The following is a 16,664-nucleotide window of genomic DNA, read 5'->3' as shown; positions in this document are numbered from 1 at the left end:
ATTGTACAACTATACATATGAATGCCATTATGATAAAGGGAAAGATAAATCATAATTTCATGATGAACACAATGATCCTGATGGAGACCAGGCAAGACAGTACAGAGGGCAACTGGTGGTCATGGCTTCCAAGAAGAGAATAGTGACCCCTGCTAGAAAGATGAGGTGAATTTTAAAAACCTATGGATATAAATAAACATTCAAATTCCAAGAAAAATAATTCCTGGCTCACCCCAGAATTTGAAACAATACTTAAATGCATAACTGCTCTTTCAGTCCTACCCTCCTCACTTTCTCAGAATGCCTCTGTGTCTAACAATTTAACTTGGTTGAGTGGAGTGAGGTATTTAACCCCCAAAAATGTTCCTATGAAGACCACAAGTAATCTGAAATTCTACTCTTCCTTTATGGAAAAGTTCTATGAGTTCCTAAGAACTAGGATTTGATTTGCTGGATAATGAGTGGTTCAATTTTCTTTAGGCTCAGTGTAAAACAAAAATAAAGACAAAAACAAAAACTGCTGTTGTTTATTGCTGACATGTAAATCTGTAACCTCACAATTAAATGTTTTCTACTTTCTCATTCTCTCAGGAAAATGTTGGGCTTTGTAAAGTTAGGTAACATAGTCTTCAGAGATTTGTGGGAAGAAGGAAGTTTTCAACAATCCCAGTTAAACAGACTTCTGTTGTTCAATTTGAAAACGAATGTGACCTCCCAGCCTAAGGATTATAAATGAATTGTTTCTCTGCATAATAGTAAAAGTAACACTAAATGTTTCTCTAATCTAAGAATGCTTTTCTCCTTTTATATTTCCCAATATGAAAAACAGAACATAAGAATCTGCCAGATACCTTGGCGTATCATATGGATTGTCCACCTCAAAAATATATTTTGCCATGAACAATATGATTAAAAGACATTTTAAGGGAAATACTAGCAATCTTCAAAAACCTTTGAAAGCTTGAAATTATTAAACCTTCCCTGAACCAATTTATCACATGCTTAGGTTCCACATGAAGCTTATCTATTACTTCAGTTTACAGATCATCAAGTGAGAGGGGACTTGAAATATCACTGCATGTCATCACTCCCTTATGATGATGAAACAGGACTAGAATTCAGGTTGCCTGATTTCTTGTCCAGTATTGTTCCCACTCTGCCTCATGCAGCTAGTGAAGGAAAAATTCCAATTCTGTAAAAACAATGTGCATTTCAAGGAATGTTTGTCATTTTTACTGTGAACATTTATTTTGAACATTTACAATAACTTTTCTTAAAAACTGTTTTTTCATTTATAGGATAATTTTTTTTGCTGATAAAAAAGTACAAAAAGTAGAGAGATGAATGGACTACTTCATAAAAAACATTAAGAGTGAATTCACTGGACTGAAGTACATGACAATCAAATTCAGTACCCCTTTGGCTATATATATTCTTAGATAATTCATCACAATCTATTTCATATGTACACTATCTCTTTTTTCACTAACAAAATTATAAAAGAATCAGTAAATATAAAGACTGGTACTTGCTGACCAAAAAAACTAGAATCAAACCATAAACATAAAAGAAAAACAAATGCTTTGAACCCGGGTTTTGTCTTCCACTGTAACAAGCTCCTTGGCAAATTGCAAGCTTGTTATTTTGGTATTAGTTATCTATTTTTTGCTATTTATTATTCAGGTGACTGTTTTTTCCCGAAGGATAAAGAATTACATGCGATGATACCTTTGAACAGTAGAGAGTATATTTCTGAAGAGATAACTGGGCTTTTTAATCCTGATTTTGAAATTGTTAGGCATGAAAATATGCTCAACCACCATTCATCGGGCACAGAGGAAGATGAGGTGAAATGTCCTTGTAGTCTGGGGTCCCCACAGAGCAGTGACTCAGATGGGCTCTCAGGATGCAGGAAAGCGGAGGAGGATGAATGAGAAAATTGAGCTCCTTTGCACAACCAGAGATTTATGAATGTTGGTGGTGACATCATCCTGATAACAGTAAATAAATAACTGAAATATTGTTTTCTCAAGAGCAGTCTAATGGCATGACTCATTCTTTTTAGATCATAGTGAAATCACTCAGCCGGTAGTCAGGTACTCTGCTGAAGCAAGTTAATCACCTGGAAACTCACTGACAATCAGTTATCATCAAATTCTCATTTGAGATACATGTAATTTGTCCTCAAGACCAAGGACATCATATTATCTCTCCATAATGTATTGCCACTGAAGGGGTCAGTGTCTGATGATCAGCTCCACGAGAAGCAATCTGACATTCTATAAACCTGCATTTCTGAGCCACATTCACCAGCATTTCCGAATGGAGATATTCAGACAATTTTAACTTTTGTTCTGATTATTTAAAGGTTCTTTAAAAATGAAAAAGGAAAAGAAAAGTTTCTTGTAATTTCCTGACCCAAAGATAATGTGTCTGCAACCCCAGGTACAGATCACACTGCTTGTGCTAACAAGAATCTGAGGTGTGAACTTGCAAAGCAAGGCCAGATTAAGGACTGATGAATTCATCAAAGTAAACGAGATCTTGCCAGCCATTTGGTAGCTGGGCTGTCAGCTGACTTATTCCGAGACACCGGAACTCTTTGTACCTTCCATTCAAACCTCAACAATCAAATACTCAACTTCTGACCATATTTTACAATATAGATAATGTTTTATAATAAAGAGGACATTTTCATTATACTTCTGAGCAATTTACATGATCATTTTCAAGAAATGAAAGATCAAGCTTATTATTTTTTAAATCCTATTCTCTTTGTAAATGTGGAATCTTTTTAGAGAAACAGCAAGGAAAGTTCATTATATAAGACTGAGAATAATATTACCTTCAACTATGTCATGTCTTTTTTTCTAAGGAGCTAACACATGCTGTAAATGTGAAAATGACAAACTCCATTTATAGCTCATTCTTTCTCATTACTTTTCACCGAGGAAGGTAAGATAACTTTTCTTATTTCACTAGGGAGTTAAAAAATTGATCTCTTCTTCGTTAACAGGTGCGAATGACAAACGTTATTTAGGTTAAAAATAACACCTCTAAAATCTTACTACTGCACACAATATTCTGGCCTCCTACTATGGTAAATTGCACTACACGCTGCTTGAAGAAATATTTTCTTACTTGTTTCAAATGTACTTGACATTTAATTCCTTTGAGTGAGCTCTTGTTTTTGTCACCTAAACCAGAAATTAAACAAGGAAGTAATAAACCTCTAGATTCACACCTTATTTTATTAGTTGGACACCCCCTGGTTAACCTTTCTATTGTAGATGAAACTTTTCCCTGGAGCAATTACATCATGATAGAAAAAGAGGGAAATGAGGGGGAGGAAGCTAGCGAGGAAAGTTAGAGGAGAGTTTTGTAATAAGAGAAAAAGGTTATTAACAAAAGAGAAGAAAAAGTAAGAGAGTAGAAAGCGGTGAACAAATCAAGAGAGAGCAGGTTAGAGAAAAAGCAGAGATTCACACATGATCAAAATAGTGAACCATTAAACTCCAAATATTAAATTATAATTCCATAACCTGAAAATGCACGGATACACTAGACGTCCTGGCAAGGGTATGTCATCAGAGAAAATATTTATTGTGTTTGACTTTTTTTCATCTATTCACCATTTCCTGTAGCCACTTGCTCTTGAGAAAATGAAAGGTTTATGCTCCCTTTCACCAGCACTGTCTTTCCGGCTCACTGCCCATGGGCATGTTGGATACCGAGCACAGTGGAGATACTTTTATTATCCAATTTATTTCTCCCTTGTTTGTTCATCAGTCTTACTTCTTTCTGATTACCTAGAAACTCCACTTACATTGGAGTTCTCACACTTGGCTACTAAATGGAGGAGTCCTCTTTGTTTTTTACTATTTATGGCACAGGGGTTGTCCAAGATACTAATGAACTATAAAGTGGTTTTACTGCTTGCTTGACTTATTTTCGTTTACGGGCTAAGCTATTATTAAATAAAGCTCCAGTTAGAATAATTCACCCATCATCTTGAAATCTCAGTATTTTTATACTCGTTGTTCAGACAATTATTTTTCTCAAAGGAATGTTAGTAAGCCAAATCACCAGTCTTCTTCCTGATTTCATATTAATTGCTCCAAAAAATTGTTATTTTCAAGAGAATACCAGATGTGGCACAGTCTATGATTGCTATTTCCCTGGTCCTGTAATATTGTCATTTATATATGAAAATGGAAATGTTCTAGTCTTTTCTTGATTCTAGCAATCCAATGCAATGCCAACCATGGCTTTAGCTTCCTTTGTTGTAAATTGTGGGCCTTTCTGTATCATCATCCAACTGATGGAGGTCTTCTTGTACCACAGGATCTGAAACAACTTTATTCGTGACTTTCTTGATGTTTCACATCTCTGTTGGCATTACAACCCAGTATCTAAGATGCTATTTCTGAGGAGTAACTCCTGTTCTTCCCTGATCTCTGTTGAATAGGGCATCTCTGATATTATTATTGTTCTATCATTGTGCTGGAGGGGAAACATCTGTTGTCATCTAGTTGCCATTTATCACTGTGTTTTTTAATAGTTCTACATTTCCCACTAGAACATCAGAGCCTGGTGATATTAGAGTCTGGATGCCTTCTGTGATCTTCAGAAAATAAGCATTAAAGGGATAACTTAAGTAAAACACAGATCCTCTCTGACTTTGTAATTGCTTAGAGGGTAAAACACTTCTTGAGAAAACTAGAATCCATTCATGTTTTAGTTCCTTTGCAGTCTCTCTTTCTCTGTCTCAAGTTATGAATCAGAAATATCTCCTATGTCTTATTTTTTTTTCATTGTCTTTCTTCTTACTATTGAAATTTTTACTGAGGAAAATTTACACACAGTGCTATACACAGATCTCAAGCTCTGAAAATGCATCCATCTATGTAATCCACATCCCCTCACGATATACAACATAATCATCACCCCAGAGAGGTGCCTCATGCCCTTTCCCAGTCAACTCTCTGACCCTGAAACAACTACTGATCTTATTTCTATCATGTTAATTTTGCCTAATCTGGATTTCATAGAACTCTTGGGTCTGGCATCTCTCCTTCCTTCCTTTTTTTTTTTTTGGAGACAGAGTCTCTGTCACCAGGCTGGAGTGTAGTGGCGTGATCTCGGCTCACTGCAACCTCCACCTTCTGGGTTCAAGTGATTCTCCTGCCTCAGCCTCCCGAGTAGCACTACAGGTGCACGCCACTATGCCCAGCTAATTTTTGTATTTTTAATAGAGATGGGGTTTCACCACATTGGCCAGGACGGTCTCGATCTCTTGACCTCATGATCCACCCGCCTCAGCCTCCTAAAGTGCTGGGATTACAGGCGTGAGCCATTGCACCTGGCATGGCATTTTTTCATTCAACATAAAATTTTTGAGATTCATCCATGTCGTTGCAACTGTCAATAATTCATTCCTTTTTATTGCTGAATGTTAACAGTATTCAATTGTGTGGACATATCACTGTGTATCCATCCTCCAACTGATGAACATCTGGGATGGTGCTAGTTTTTGGCTCTTAGGTATATTTATTTTTCAAAAAATCAAGATTTTCCCCATTCACATAAAATACTGGCAGTGTTTATATTACAATGCAATAATTTAATTCATAAAAGAATCTATGTATATGTAGTCGATGTTCAATAGTTGCTGCATAAGTAAAGTGTTAATAAAATAAAATGTATTTGTGGTCCCTTACATTCTCCTGAATTTAGTTATATGAGGTTTTTCTTCTCATTTTGTTGGGGGAGGCTTTGGAGGGTTGTTGCTATATGACAAAGGCACTATTGATGCCCTCTCTCATCAGTAGTGCAGACACATTGAACACACATGCTAACAGCACTGGTAAAGTGGTATTCATTCATTTGTGCTCTCCCTCACTCTCTTGGGTTCAATGGCACATTGGAATTGATGCAATTCGTGTTCAGCTCCAGAGGTATAACTGCTTGTGGTTCAGGGTAAAGTGTAGAAGCTTCATTCTCATCAAGACTGAGCTGCCATTATATTCACATGAAGGGATTTTGTTACTCTCTTCCCCTAAAACTTTACTTCTCATCTCTCATTCAGACAAGTCAATCAGAAGCCACTGGGGGAGTGGTGATATGCAGGGCCACTTCCCTAGCAGAGCCCCAGAAAGATCTAGGAGGCAAAGAGTAGAAGAAATGTATGCTCTGCATCTGAGGGAGGCAGAAGGACCAGAGTTGCACAATTGCACACCAGAGTACAGCACAGAAAAGATGCCCATGGCCCAGGACTGGGAACAGCAGAGCAGTCTCCATGCCCTCAGGCTGGGCTCAAAACAGAACCACTGCTTGGTAACAGTGGTGAGGACAGGGACAAAGCCGGGCTGTGTGGACTAGTCACCAGACTAGATGAGGTAACTCAAGATTCAGTGGATATCTGCAGGAACGGATAGATGGCTGGGGACCAGAAGTGCATCCTCATTCTATCTTCTGCCTTTGCACTAATAAGACACCTGACATTAGGCTCAAAAACCAAAAAAAAAAAAAAAAAAAAAGAAAAAGAAATAGAAGATGACAAGCCAGAGTTGACTGAAATTAAGTCTCCACCAACATGGCAGGAGGAGGAGAATATAAAGAAATTAGGTTGGGTTATGGAAGAATAAAGAAAGTTTTATTTCTCTGATACTCAAGTTTCTGGACAGAATTCATAACTGCTACACTTGTATAAGCATAAACAACTTCCAGAAGGACTCACAGAAACTATTACCCAAGTTGTTGACCATGGAGAAAGAATATAGGTCTAGTGTGGGAAGGAGGCTTATTTTTACTGCTTATATTTTTGGATTATTTGAACTTTTAACCACATAAATTTTTAAATTTTAAAATAATTTCAAATATTCAAACTGAACAGATAGTACATTCAATATTGAGCTGACATAAAAGTTTCTCATTTCTATTCCAACTGCCATAAAAAACTTGGAAGAGTAACTTACCTGTTACCTTCATTCATAATAATATCACTTTATGTTCTTCATTTTTTATGTACAGTACATGAGATAAACTTGAATATTAAAGAGTTATGTGAAATAGAATTAAAAGTTGAATTCATTAGGTAAAGTTAATGGAAGTGAATACATTGTGAGCGTTTTAACTTTTAAACTGACCTACCTCTCTAAGATTGTACAGACATAACTAGTTTCTTAATTTCTCTTTTGCTTAACAATAAAAAGTACAGAGTAAACAATTCATATAAAGCTTTGAGAATCCCATGGGAGAAATATGTTCTTATAAGTAGCACAGTTTTTCTTTTGAGGGAAATTATTCAGTGGTGTATTGATTATGGGAATTTGGCTAAATGCAGCATACCCAGGCACTTTGCTTCTATCTGGTGGTGTGTGGCAGTGGCATAGGGACCGTGTTGGCCACAAGGATTCTATTTTCCACACTGTTACAAAGCTCCACTGGGTTTCTGATTCTTTTCTGGGGTAAAGAGAATCAAAGACAATGTTATAAGGGACAAAACTCATGTGACAAAACATGTAGCAAGAAAATAGAAGCTCTGGGAGAGTTAAAACTGCCTATCAGGTTCCAAAACAAAGTAGGGCTTTGTTAGTTTATTGGAAATATTTCATGGGGATGTCTGATTTTACTAGATGCTTGTTTCTGACTTTAGGATGTTTACATTGGCTTCTAAGGGGTTCAATACATCTAACACTGTATTTTCCCCTCCTTTATGATTCTGCTGTAATGCTATTTTGATCTGTTTATATTCCATAGATTTTATAATATAAATATATTTAATTTGGCATTTGTTTTTTATGAAAATGCAGGGAAAGGAAGACTTGGGGACTCAGTTAAATAAATTAGCTTAAAATTATTTTAATAATAACAATGTTCTCATCATATCTGGGCTTAGAAGAAACAAACAGTCCAACGTACAAATACATCACAAGAGAAAGAAAAGGAGGATGGGAGGGAAGAAGGAAGAAAAGGAGGGTGAGTGGAAGTAAAAGTAGGAGAGAGAAAGAGAGGAGGGAGGAAAGGGAAAGGGAGAGGAAGAGAGGAAAGAGAGAGAAAGGGAAGGAAAGACAGGGAAGGAGGGAAAGAGAGGAAGAGAGAGAGAAAACTGACGTGTATTGAGCACCTACAATACAATAGACCTCTTCATACTGAAACGTTAACACAATGCTGCAAGCACGGTATTTGCCTACTTTTACTGCACAGAAATAGAGCTCACAGAGGTGAAGCAGCTTTTTGCTTTTCTCAAGGTATTCATTTGGCAAGTGGCGTGGTCGAGTCAAGCCAGGGTAGTCTGATATCAGGGCCTCTGCCGCCTTTTGTTTAACAGAACAGTCATCTCTCAAATAATGACAGTTTCACCGTTCCCTACTCTCACATTTTTTTTTTTTTTTGGTATCTTAAAGAGGCTAAATGAAGGAGACTGTGGGCAATAAGGGATAAAGTAAAATTACTCCGAAGCATATCTGATAAAATGCAGAAGGACTCAGCTTTTAAAGATCAAAAAGAATTGTTTTAAAAAGTAGGAAAAAACTTTTTTTAAAAAAAGGTAGGAAAAACCATAGCTTAAGTAAAAGAGACATAAAATCCATAACTTTGGTCAAGAAAGCATCTATCAGATCAGTTATGAAAATGGGTGAAGAAAAATCAATCACACGTTATTGATTTAAAAAACAACAGAATTTGCACCACATAACAGTCACATTTTGTATTTGTCAAGAAAACTCACTGAAGAAAATGAATTAGCTTGACACAAACGCATTTGCCCTGAAAGAAAAAAATCATATGATAACATCTATATTAATGGAATATAAAAAAGCAAAATGTCAGAAGTAAAAAACTTTTTCTGGGTAAAGTGGTACTTAGAAAGGTTTTTTATTTTTTGGCTTATTAATAAAGATTTTCAATTTAAGAAAATTTATATTTAGGGAAGCAGAGTTCTATTGACAAACTGTTTCTTTAAGTGGCATATAAATTATAAGACTTTATGACTAGACTTTCTGGCTAGCCTGATAACATTTTTTTCTATATTTATACTATCTAGAGCTATATTTCTTTCTAGAAAAGAAAGAAAAGTTTCTTGTGTAATATTGAAGCCTCAACACTCTACCTATATGTCATCTTCAACTCTCAGGTCAAAGGCAACTTTCTCCAACAAACTCCCACCAGAGTCATCTCTCCTTCCTTTGGAATTCCTCTAGTATGTTGTCTGTTCCCCTCGGTCACATTTAAGGATTTCTATCCTGTACTACAAGCTTTTTAAAGATGTGGTCTTAGTGTCTTCTCTACTAAACCGTTCATTACTTGAGAGAATCATACCTCTTATTAATTACTATAAAAATAAAATGATTATTGCTAAATATTTGTTAAAAAGTGAAAATAAGACAGAAATGAATATCATATGCTGACATTCGAGGATGAAATGATTATTTTCTTTTTAGCCTTATTATATTGCTTGAACTTAGTTTACACTAGAGTTTCTAATTTATCTTGAACTCTTCTGTCCAAACAAAAAGCATTTAGTATAACAGAAAATCCAAATTCAGATATTGTTCCAAATGATGCAGACTGATTTTCATTGTAACTCTGGGTCAATAGATCTATTTCTTCAAAGTCAGCAAAAATGTAACAAATTGCCAACAAATTCAGGCATCCATTTATGTATTAGACAAGTTTTTAATGAGTGAGTTTTGGTTCATTATTTATTTGCCCTCAAAAATCCCACACAGTTATACTTAAACAGCTTTCGAAGGAGAGGCTGGAGTATACATAATGAGTTGACCTAATAATTTAGAAATTATTTGGAAGTATGACTCAAATCGTTTGTCATTTCAGATAAACCATTTCTCTTCTTTGCTAGGCATAAATGAAATTATTAGACATATAATAGCATAATATTTTCTATGTAAGGATATTGCAAAACTGAAAAAAAAAAAATCTAACCACACCCATGGCTTTGAGGAGCTCCTGGATTCAGTTCTTAGAGAAGTCAAATAATAGACATTATATGCAGTCTACATTAAGCCCAGTTCTATAGCTTAACAAGTCTCACTGATACCTTAGCACTAAAGATCAATTTAATTTTAAGTAACTGCTCCTTAAGGGAGCAGTCAGCATCATTTGTTGCATTAAGCAAACCAGAGTGAGGAATGTTTCTGTAACTTACCATATATTTGGATTTAATTGCAGTTGGTGGTAGGAGTCAAAGTCATCTCGCAGGATAATGCTGTCACTATGTATTTCAGCTACAAGAAAAAGGAAGTATTTAGGAAAGAAATATACTACAACAGTATATTTAGCTAAACACAAGTGTCTATATGCTGTATTTATGAAGAATAATGTATTTTAAAACTAAATTTTAAATGAGCAGTTGATTATATTTGCTTTGTCCCTCAAACTACTAAGGGACAAGGATAAACAGCTCTGCAGTTTAGACACCTAGAAGTTGGGAAAACCAAAGACCCCAAAAGGAAACCTATGAAGCTGTTACTAGGCAGGGGAGGCAGGAAGGCCAAATTCAGCACCAACCTACAAGGAGAGGCTATACGGGACTTGTCTTCCATCAGTATGGCTTGGCTGTGTCCCTACCCAAATTTCATCTAGAATTGTAGTTCCCATAATCCCCATGTATCGTAGAAAGGACCCAGTGGGAAGTAACAGAATCATGGGGGCAGTTACTCTCATGCTGTCCTCGTGAGAGTGAGTTCTCACAAGATTTGATGGTTTTTGTTTTTGTTTTGAGTCAGAGTCTCGCTCTGTTGCCCAGGCTGGAGTGCAGTGGCATGATCTCGATCTCAGCTCACCGCAACCTTCGCCTCCTGGGTTCAAGCAATTCTCCTGTTTCAGCCTCCAGAGTAGCTGGGATTACAGGTGTCCACTACCACGCCTGGCTAATTTTTATACTTTTAGTCTGACGGGGTTTTGCCATGTTGGTCAGGCTGGGTCTTGAACTCCTGACCTCAGGTGATCCACTCGCCTCGGCCTCCCAAAGTGCTGGGGTCACAGGCTTGCGCCACCGTGCCTGGCTGAGATTTGATGGTTTTATAAGGGACATTTCCCTCTTTTGCTCGGCACTTCTTGCTGCCACCATGTGAAGAAGGACGTGTTTGCTTCCCCTTCTGCCATAATTGTAAGTTTCCTAAGGCCTTCCCAGCCATGCTGAATTGTGAGTCAATTAAACCTCTTTCCTTTTAAATTACCCAGTCTTGGGTATGTCTTTATTAGCAGCATGAGAATGAACTAATATACCCATATTTCAACATATACTCACCCATGGCTTCCAAGAGATTGCCCAGACAGTGTCAGTGTCTAACTCACTTTAAAGCATGGAATTGGATAGAACATTCTGGCCATTCATTGTCAGCTAAAATTGCTGTAATCTACTGATCCATTTTTTCTTCCCTTTCCCCCTATCCTTCTTGCCCTGGCTTGCTTTCTCTCCTTCCTTATATTCACTCATCTTTTATTCAAAGTTTTTAAATTTGTTAACTTTTTTTCTCTTTCAGAACTGCAAAAGAGAATTTATCTATATGAATAAGTAAAATTCCTAAATAAAATCAATTTAGAAGTCAGGAGGAATGCCAGGAAGCCATACATGGTTTTAAATATATTATCACTACACATTTGAGATATATTGAATATCTATTTTTAAGTTCTAGAAGAACTTCAGGCATGTCAAGCGCGATATTTTCATCAACTGTAGAGTTCATATTTTCGCTGAATAGATAATGAATAAGTAAAATCACTTTCATGGCTGGTTACAATGTAAGTGTGCTCATTTTAAAGGTTGTGTGAGAAATGATAATTATTTCTATTCATGTTGTAAAAATTAATTTAGTACTTTAACAATGCTCTCATCTGATTCATGGTTTGCTTAGGAAGTTTGTTTCAGCTACTATAACTTCTTTGGGTCTTGACAATTTTGTTTGAAGTAGCTAACAGACTATCTTTTGGAAAAATTAAAATAATATTATCTGATTAACAAAAATATCTCACAACTTTTTCTTTTAAAGGTGATACTTTGTTTTTTTAGGCTCACTCAAATGTAATTCTCTGAACTCACTGGGTAATTAAAATCACTTCCCAATATCAGGAATCATACTTTCACATTCTCTTTGGTGACATCCCCAACCCATGGCAGTCCTTGCCTCCTTTATACCAGGTATGCCAGCAGGCAAGCACATAATGAAGTCATGGAAACCAGTGAATCAGCATGTACTGAGAGCACTGGATGCTCAGACTCGAAGCCCTAGGCATGAGAACAGGGAGAATATGGATATACACTGGAGAGAACGCTGTGATGTATTCTGTGCATGGAGTGATTTAATGATTCCTCTGAGCGATGAGATGCAGTGCCTCAGATGCCTACAGGGTACAGCTCTCTCAGATACCCAATCTGGGCGAGACTCGGCTGGGCCACTGCGGGTCACCAGCCTGTCTTGGCTGCCAGAAGGCATGCTTCTAAGCGCTTGCATTTGTCTGCCAAGTAAGAGGAGCCCCAAGCTGTAGCATTACATAAAAGTAGAGCTTCTCAAGGCAGATTTTCCAAAGAGGAAAAATAAATTAATTGGGTTTATAGGTTGAAAGGAAAAGCCCAAGAGACAAATAACTGACCTACCTGGAAAGTCCCACAGTGAGAGACATTTGAAAAGGCTGCAACCAGCTAGGATGATTTCTTTTTATTCTTATTAAATACTACAGTGTAGGAAATTGCTTTTAAAATAAGTCTTCACTGACACAAATGAGAAAATTAATGCTTAAAGATCACTTGCTTTCTAGAGACTTTTTTATTTACAAAGGCAATGGGTAAGCCTCACTGGATACCTGCTTGTGTATTGATTTACTTCCAAACACCACTATACTATTTACCATACACTTTATGAACACAAAATCATCTAATCCTTATATCAACCCTGTGAGGTAGGTACTATTCTTAATTCTACTTTGCAGATAAGAAAACTGAGGCACAGAGAGGTTAAGTAACTTGCTCAATATTATGTAGCTAGCAAGTGGTAAAAGTGAGATAAACCCAGGTAGTTTGGTTCAAGAATCTGTGATCCTAACTAGTACACACCCTGCCTCAAGAACTGTGGACCACTAAAAGCATGACATTATGGAAAATCCATGTGCCATTTTAAGAAGGAGGTATTTATCTAAACAGTCTCATTTCAATTTTTTTTTTTTAAAGAAACAGGATCTTGCCCTGCTGCCCAGGTTGGAGGACAGTGTCTCAATCATAGCTCACTGCAGCCTTGAAATCCTGGTTTAAATGATCCTCCCATGTCAGCTCCCAAAGTAGCTAGGACTCCAGGTGCATACCACTACACCGACTAATTTTTAACATTCGTTTGGTACAGATCTCAAATCCTAAATGACTTCAATTCTTCCATATTCATGGCTTCTTACTCACTAGCTCTATGCTCTAATATTTATGATGGGCATCTAGTATTATAAGGGACTCTGGGGAAAATTCAGCATTAGAATGCAAAAGCTTACACTCAATAGGATCTCAGGGCTGAGGGTACTAACAGGTGCGGAAGTTCCTGCATGAGCCCCCAGCTGGGCAACATGAACATTTCCTCAAGGATGTTCTGTATTCAAGTATAATCTGTATCCAAGTCTAATTTCAGTGAATGATCAGTGACCAGAAAGGACAGCTTCCTCTCCTCTGTAACATCTGCTCACATAGCCAGAAGAGCCAAACAAATAGATCAGGCACTAAGGTTAATGACATCAGAGTCTTAAACACTTACCTAGATGTGGGTGCATAGTGGCCTCTGTTGGAGCTGAATCAAGAGAGGAAAGAAGAAAGACAACTGATCAGGAATGAAAGCAAAATCCAGTAATGAACAGTCACAGTACAGTTACAAAACTTAGGTCACATTAAGCAAATCAAATGGCTACAGACTTTTTCATCTTTTTAGGAGTTTCTAGAACTCTTGAAAAAATAGAATACAATAAGTTTAATGATCTTGTATTTTGTGCCAACGCTTATTGGTTAAATCAGAGAAGAGTTTCACAAAGATTCACTGAATCGTTGACTCTAATTAAAGATTTTCTTGAAACAAAAGGAATACTTGCCAATTAATCAATAATGAATAACAAATCCCTGGCACAATGATATACATTCTCTCACTAGTATCACAGTGTATATGAACAAGCCAAATCTGAAGCTCCAAGGAAAACAAGGGTTTATTTGCAAACTAGCTGGAAAAGGAGGAAAATTTATGTTGAAATTGAAACTTTGAAAATACAAATTAATAATGGTTTTACACACGAATTTCCTAACGTGAACTGTGTCTCCAGAAGATTTTAACTGTAATTTCCAGTATCTTCTAAATTGTCTGCAAAAACCCACAAGAAAAATTTGAAGAATGCCTTGTTGATGTTAATTGTTTTAGACTTGCTTTTCAATTTGTGCAATATTTCTGTGAATTCCATGTTAATAATACTATGCTGACACAAGAATAATACTTGGATATAGTTTTGAAACTGATGTTTTTGCATTAAAGGTAAATCAGCTCTTCTAATAAAAATGAAAAATGTGTAAAGGTGGATCTGGACATTAAAGGAAAATGATTTTTTGATACTCAATTCAGTTACTGGAAGATCTTTAAGTAGGTAAGAAACACTTGGGTATGTGGATCTACTTTTCAGCTGTCAATTTTATGAACTCTTAATACAAGCCCAATATTGCTTAAGATGTGCTATAAGTGTAAGGTACATACTAGATTTTGGAGATTTAGTACAAAAAATGTAAAATATCTCATTAGTAGTTTTAAATTGACCACATTATATCAAAATGTTTAATATTTTACATATTCTGTTAATAAAATGCATTATTAAATTAATTTCATCTATTTCTTTCCGGTTTTTAGATGTAGCTACTAGAATATTTAAAATTGCACATGGGGCTTACATTATACTTCTATTACACAGTGCTGAGCTACAGCTAGGAGGGACATTTGCACTGTATATCAACTAGGAAATCATTATCAAGTAGGAGAGGTGGAGTTACAAAAGGAAGACCGAGTCACTCAGAGAGAACATAAGGTATAAAGAGAGAAGTGAGGCTGAGAGCAGCAGCTAATGCCTATAATCCCAGCACTTTGGGAGGCTGAGGCAAGAGGATTACTTGCGGCCAAGAGTTCAAGATCAGCCTGGGCAATATAGTAAGATACCTCGTCTCTACAAAAAAACATGAAAAATTAGTTGGGCATGGTGGTGCAGCCTGTAGTCCTAGCTACTCAGGAGGCTGAGGCAGGAGGATCACCTGAGGCCAGCAGCTTGAGGATGCAGTGAGCTAAAAATGCACCATCACACTCCAGCCTAAGCAAGAGAGTGAGACCCTGTCTCTAAATACATAATAAAAAGAAAGAAGTGAAATGTGGAGTCAAATGTATATTTAACGGACAGGTGGAAGAAGACGAGCTAGCAAAGGTGACTGAGTAAAAGTGCATTCCATTAAGGAATTAAGAAAAAGAAAGAGTTTTAAGAGCTAAGAGAGTTGAAGGAGAGGCCAAAATAATCTTAATAAAGCTGATATCGATGAAGAACACCCTGCTAGTAAGGCACTTTGCTAAGGAGTGTCTATAGATGAACTCAGGGATTTTGGCCTCAGAGTCTAGACTCAACTACTGTGCAAACTGCTCCTTCTAGAAGGTTAGCTGCAAAGGTGAGAAATGAGATCTTATATGGAGATGAGGACCAAAGGGTTTTGTTTTGTTTCTTAAAATATGATAGTTTACCATGCCTAATGTTAGCTATATTGCAAAAGGGATTCTCTGTATTCATGTTATAAAGTGTTAAGAAGAAAGGAAAAACACCTGTCTACAGAATATGGAACTTCAAATTATTTCACAGGTTTTGAAATAACTTGGTTAAATTAAATGTAGGAAAAGTTATGACAATTATTAATTAGAAATATTTACCATGCAATACAATGGTTAGATATGTATAACAAAATATCTGCAGAAATATTGTTGCCTACTTTACATTAAATGACTTTGGTGACTAAGGCCTCAACCCAATAAAGGGAGTAAGTTATAAAATGCTTTACTATAAATTGTTTATTCAAATGGACATCTACCTTTGCTAAATTATTTGGGCACATGGGAGCTTTCACTGAAACACCTATCTCACATTTTAGAAAGACCCACTGAGTCAGAATCTCTGAGGGTAGAGGCTCAGAAGTTGTATTTTTTAAAACCTCCTTGACTGATTCTGCTGGAAAGTCAGATTTAAAATTCACTGGTTTAAACAACACAATCCACTGCTTATTGTTATAGCATGCTGAACTGTTCTCTGTGTTAAGTACTTATCTTTGCTCTGAAGAAGAAATAGGCTCCTCAAAAGCAGAAAATATGTCCACCCAACACATCAGCCAAAGCTGATAATAGTGTCTCAATAAATAACAAATTGATTTGAAAGCTACTTCTTAGTTGTAACATATTTTATGATATTTCAGAAAATAATTGAAGATCCAAGCCTTAAAATAATGACAGAATAGACACATAACATTGTCCAAAAGTCCTTTATTATAAGTGGTCTGGGGAGCTTCAACACCCAGTCAGTGTTCACCTGGACTTAATTTAACTCAACAAATTTACATCATATTGTAAATCACTAGTTAGGAAGAATTGTTTTAATATATTTTAACAAAA

The 16,664-nt window shown here is 36.4% G+C and overlaps 1 protein-coding gene across 1 annotated transcript in view; it reads right to left on the bottom strand.

Moving 5' to 3' along the window:
* Positions 1-16,664, bottom strand: part of RELN (reelin) — a 538,867-nt gene that overhangs the window by 279,822 nt on the left and 242,381 nt on the right. Inside the window, exons 5-6 of the mRNA XM_011985112.1 lie at positions 13,755-13,787; positions 10,169-10,247 (exon numbers count right to left, since the gene is read on the bottom strand). Coding sequence (XP_011840502.1) covers positions 10,169-10,247; positions 13,755-13,787 — 112 coding nt within the window. The remainder of the gene's footprint in view (positions 1-10,168; positions 10,248-13,754; positions 13,788-16,664) is intronic.

Source organism: Mandrillus leucophaeus, unplaced genomic scaffold (genome assembly GCF_000951045.1).
Source record: "Mandrillus leucophaeus isolate KB7577 unplaced genomic scaffold, Mleu.le_1.0 Scaffold1068, whole genome shotgun sequence".
NCBI classification, from domain to species: domain Eukaryota; kingdom Metazoa; phylum Chordata; class Mammalia; order Primates; family Cercopithecidae; genus Mandrillus; species Mandrillus leucophaeus.
Note: the sequence above shows the minus strand (reverse complement) of the source record. Positions and strands in the feature narration are given on the sequence as shown.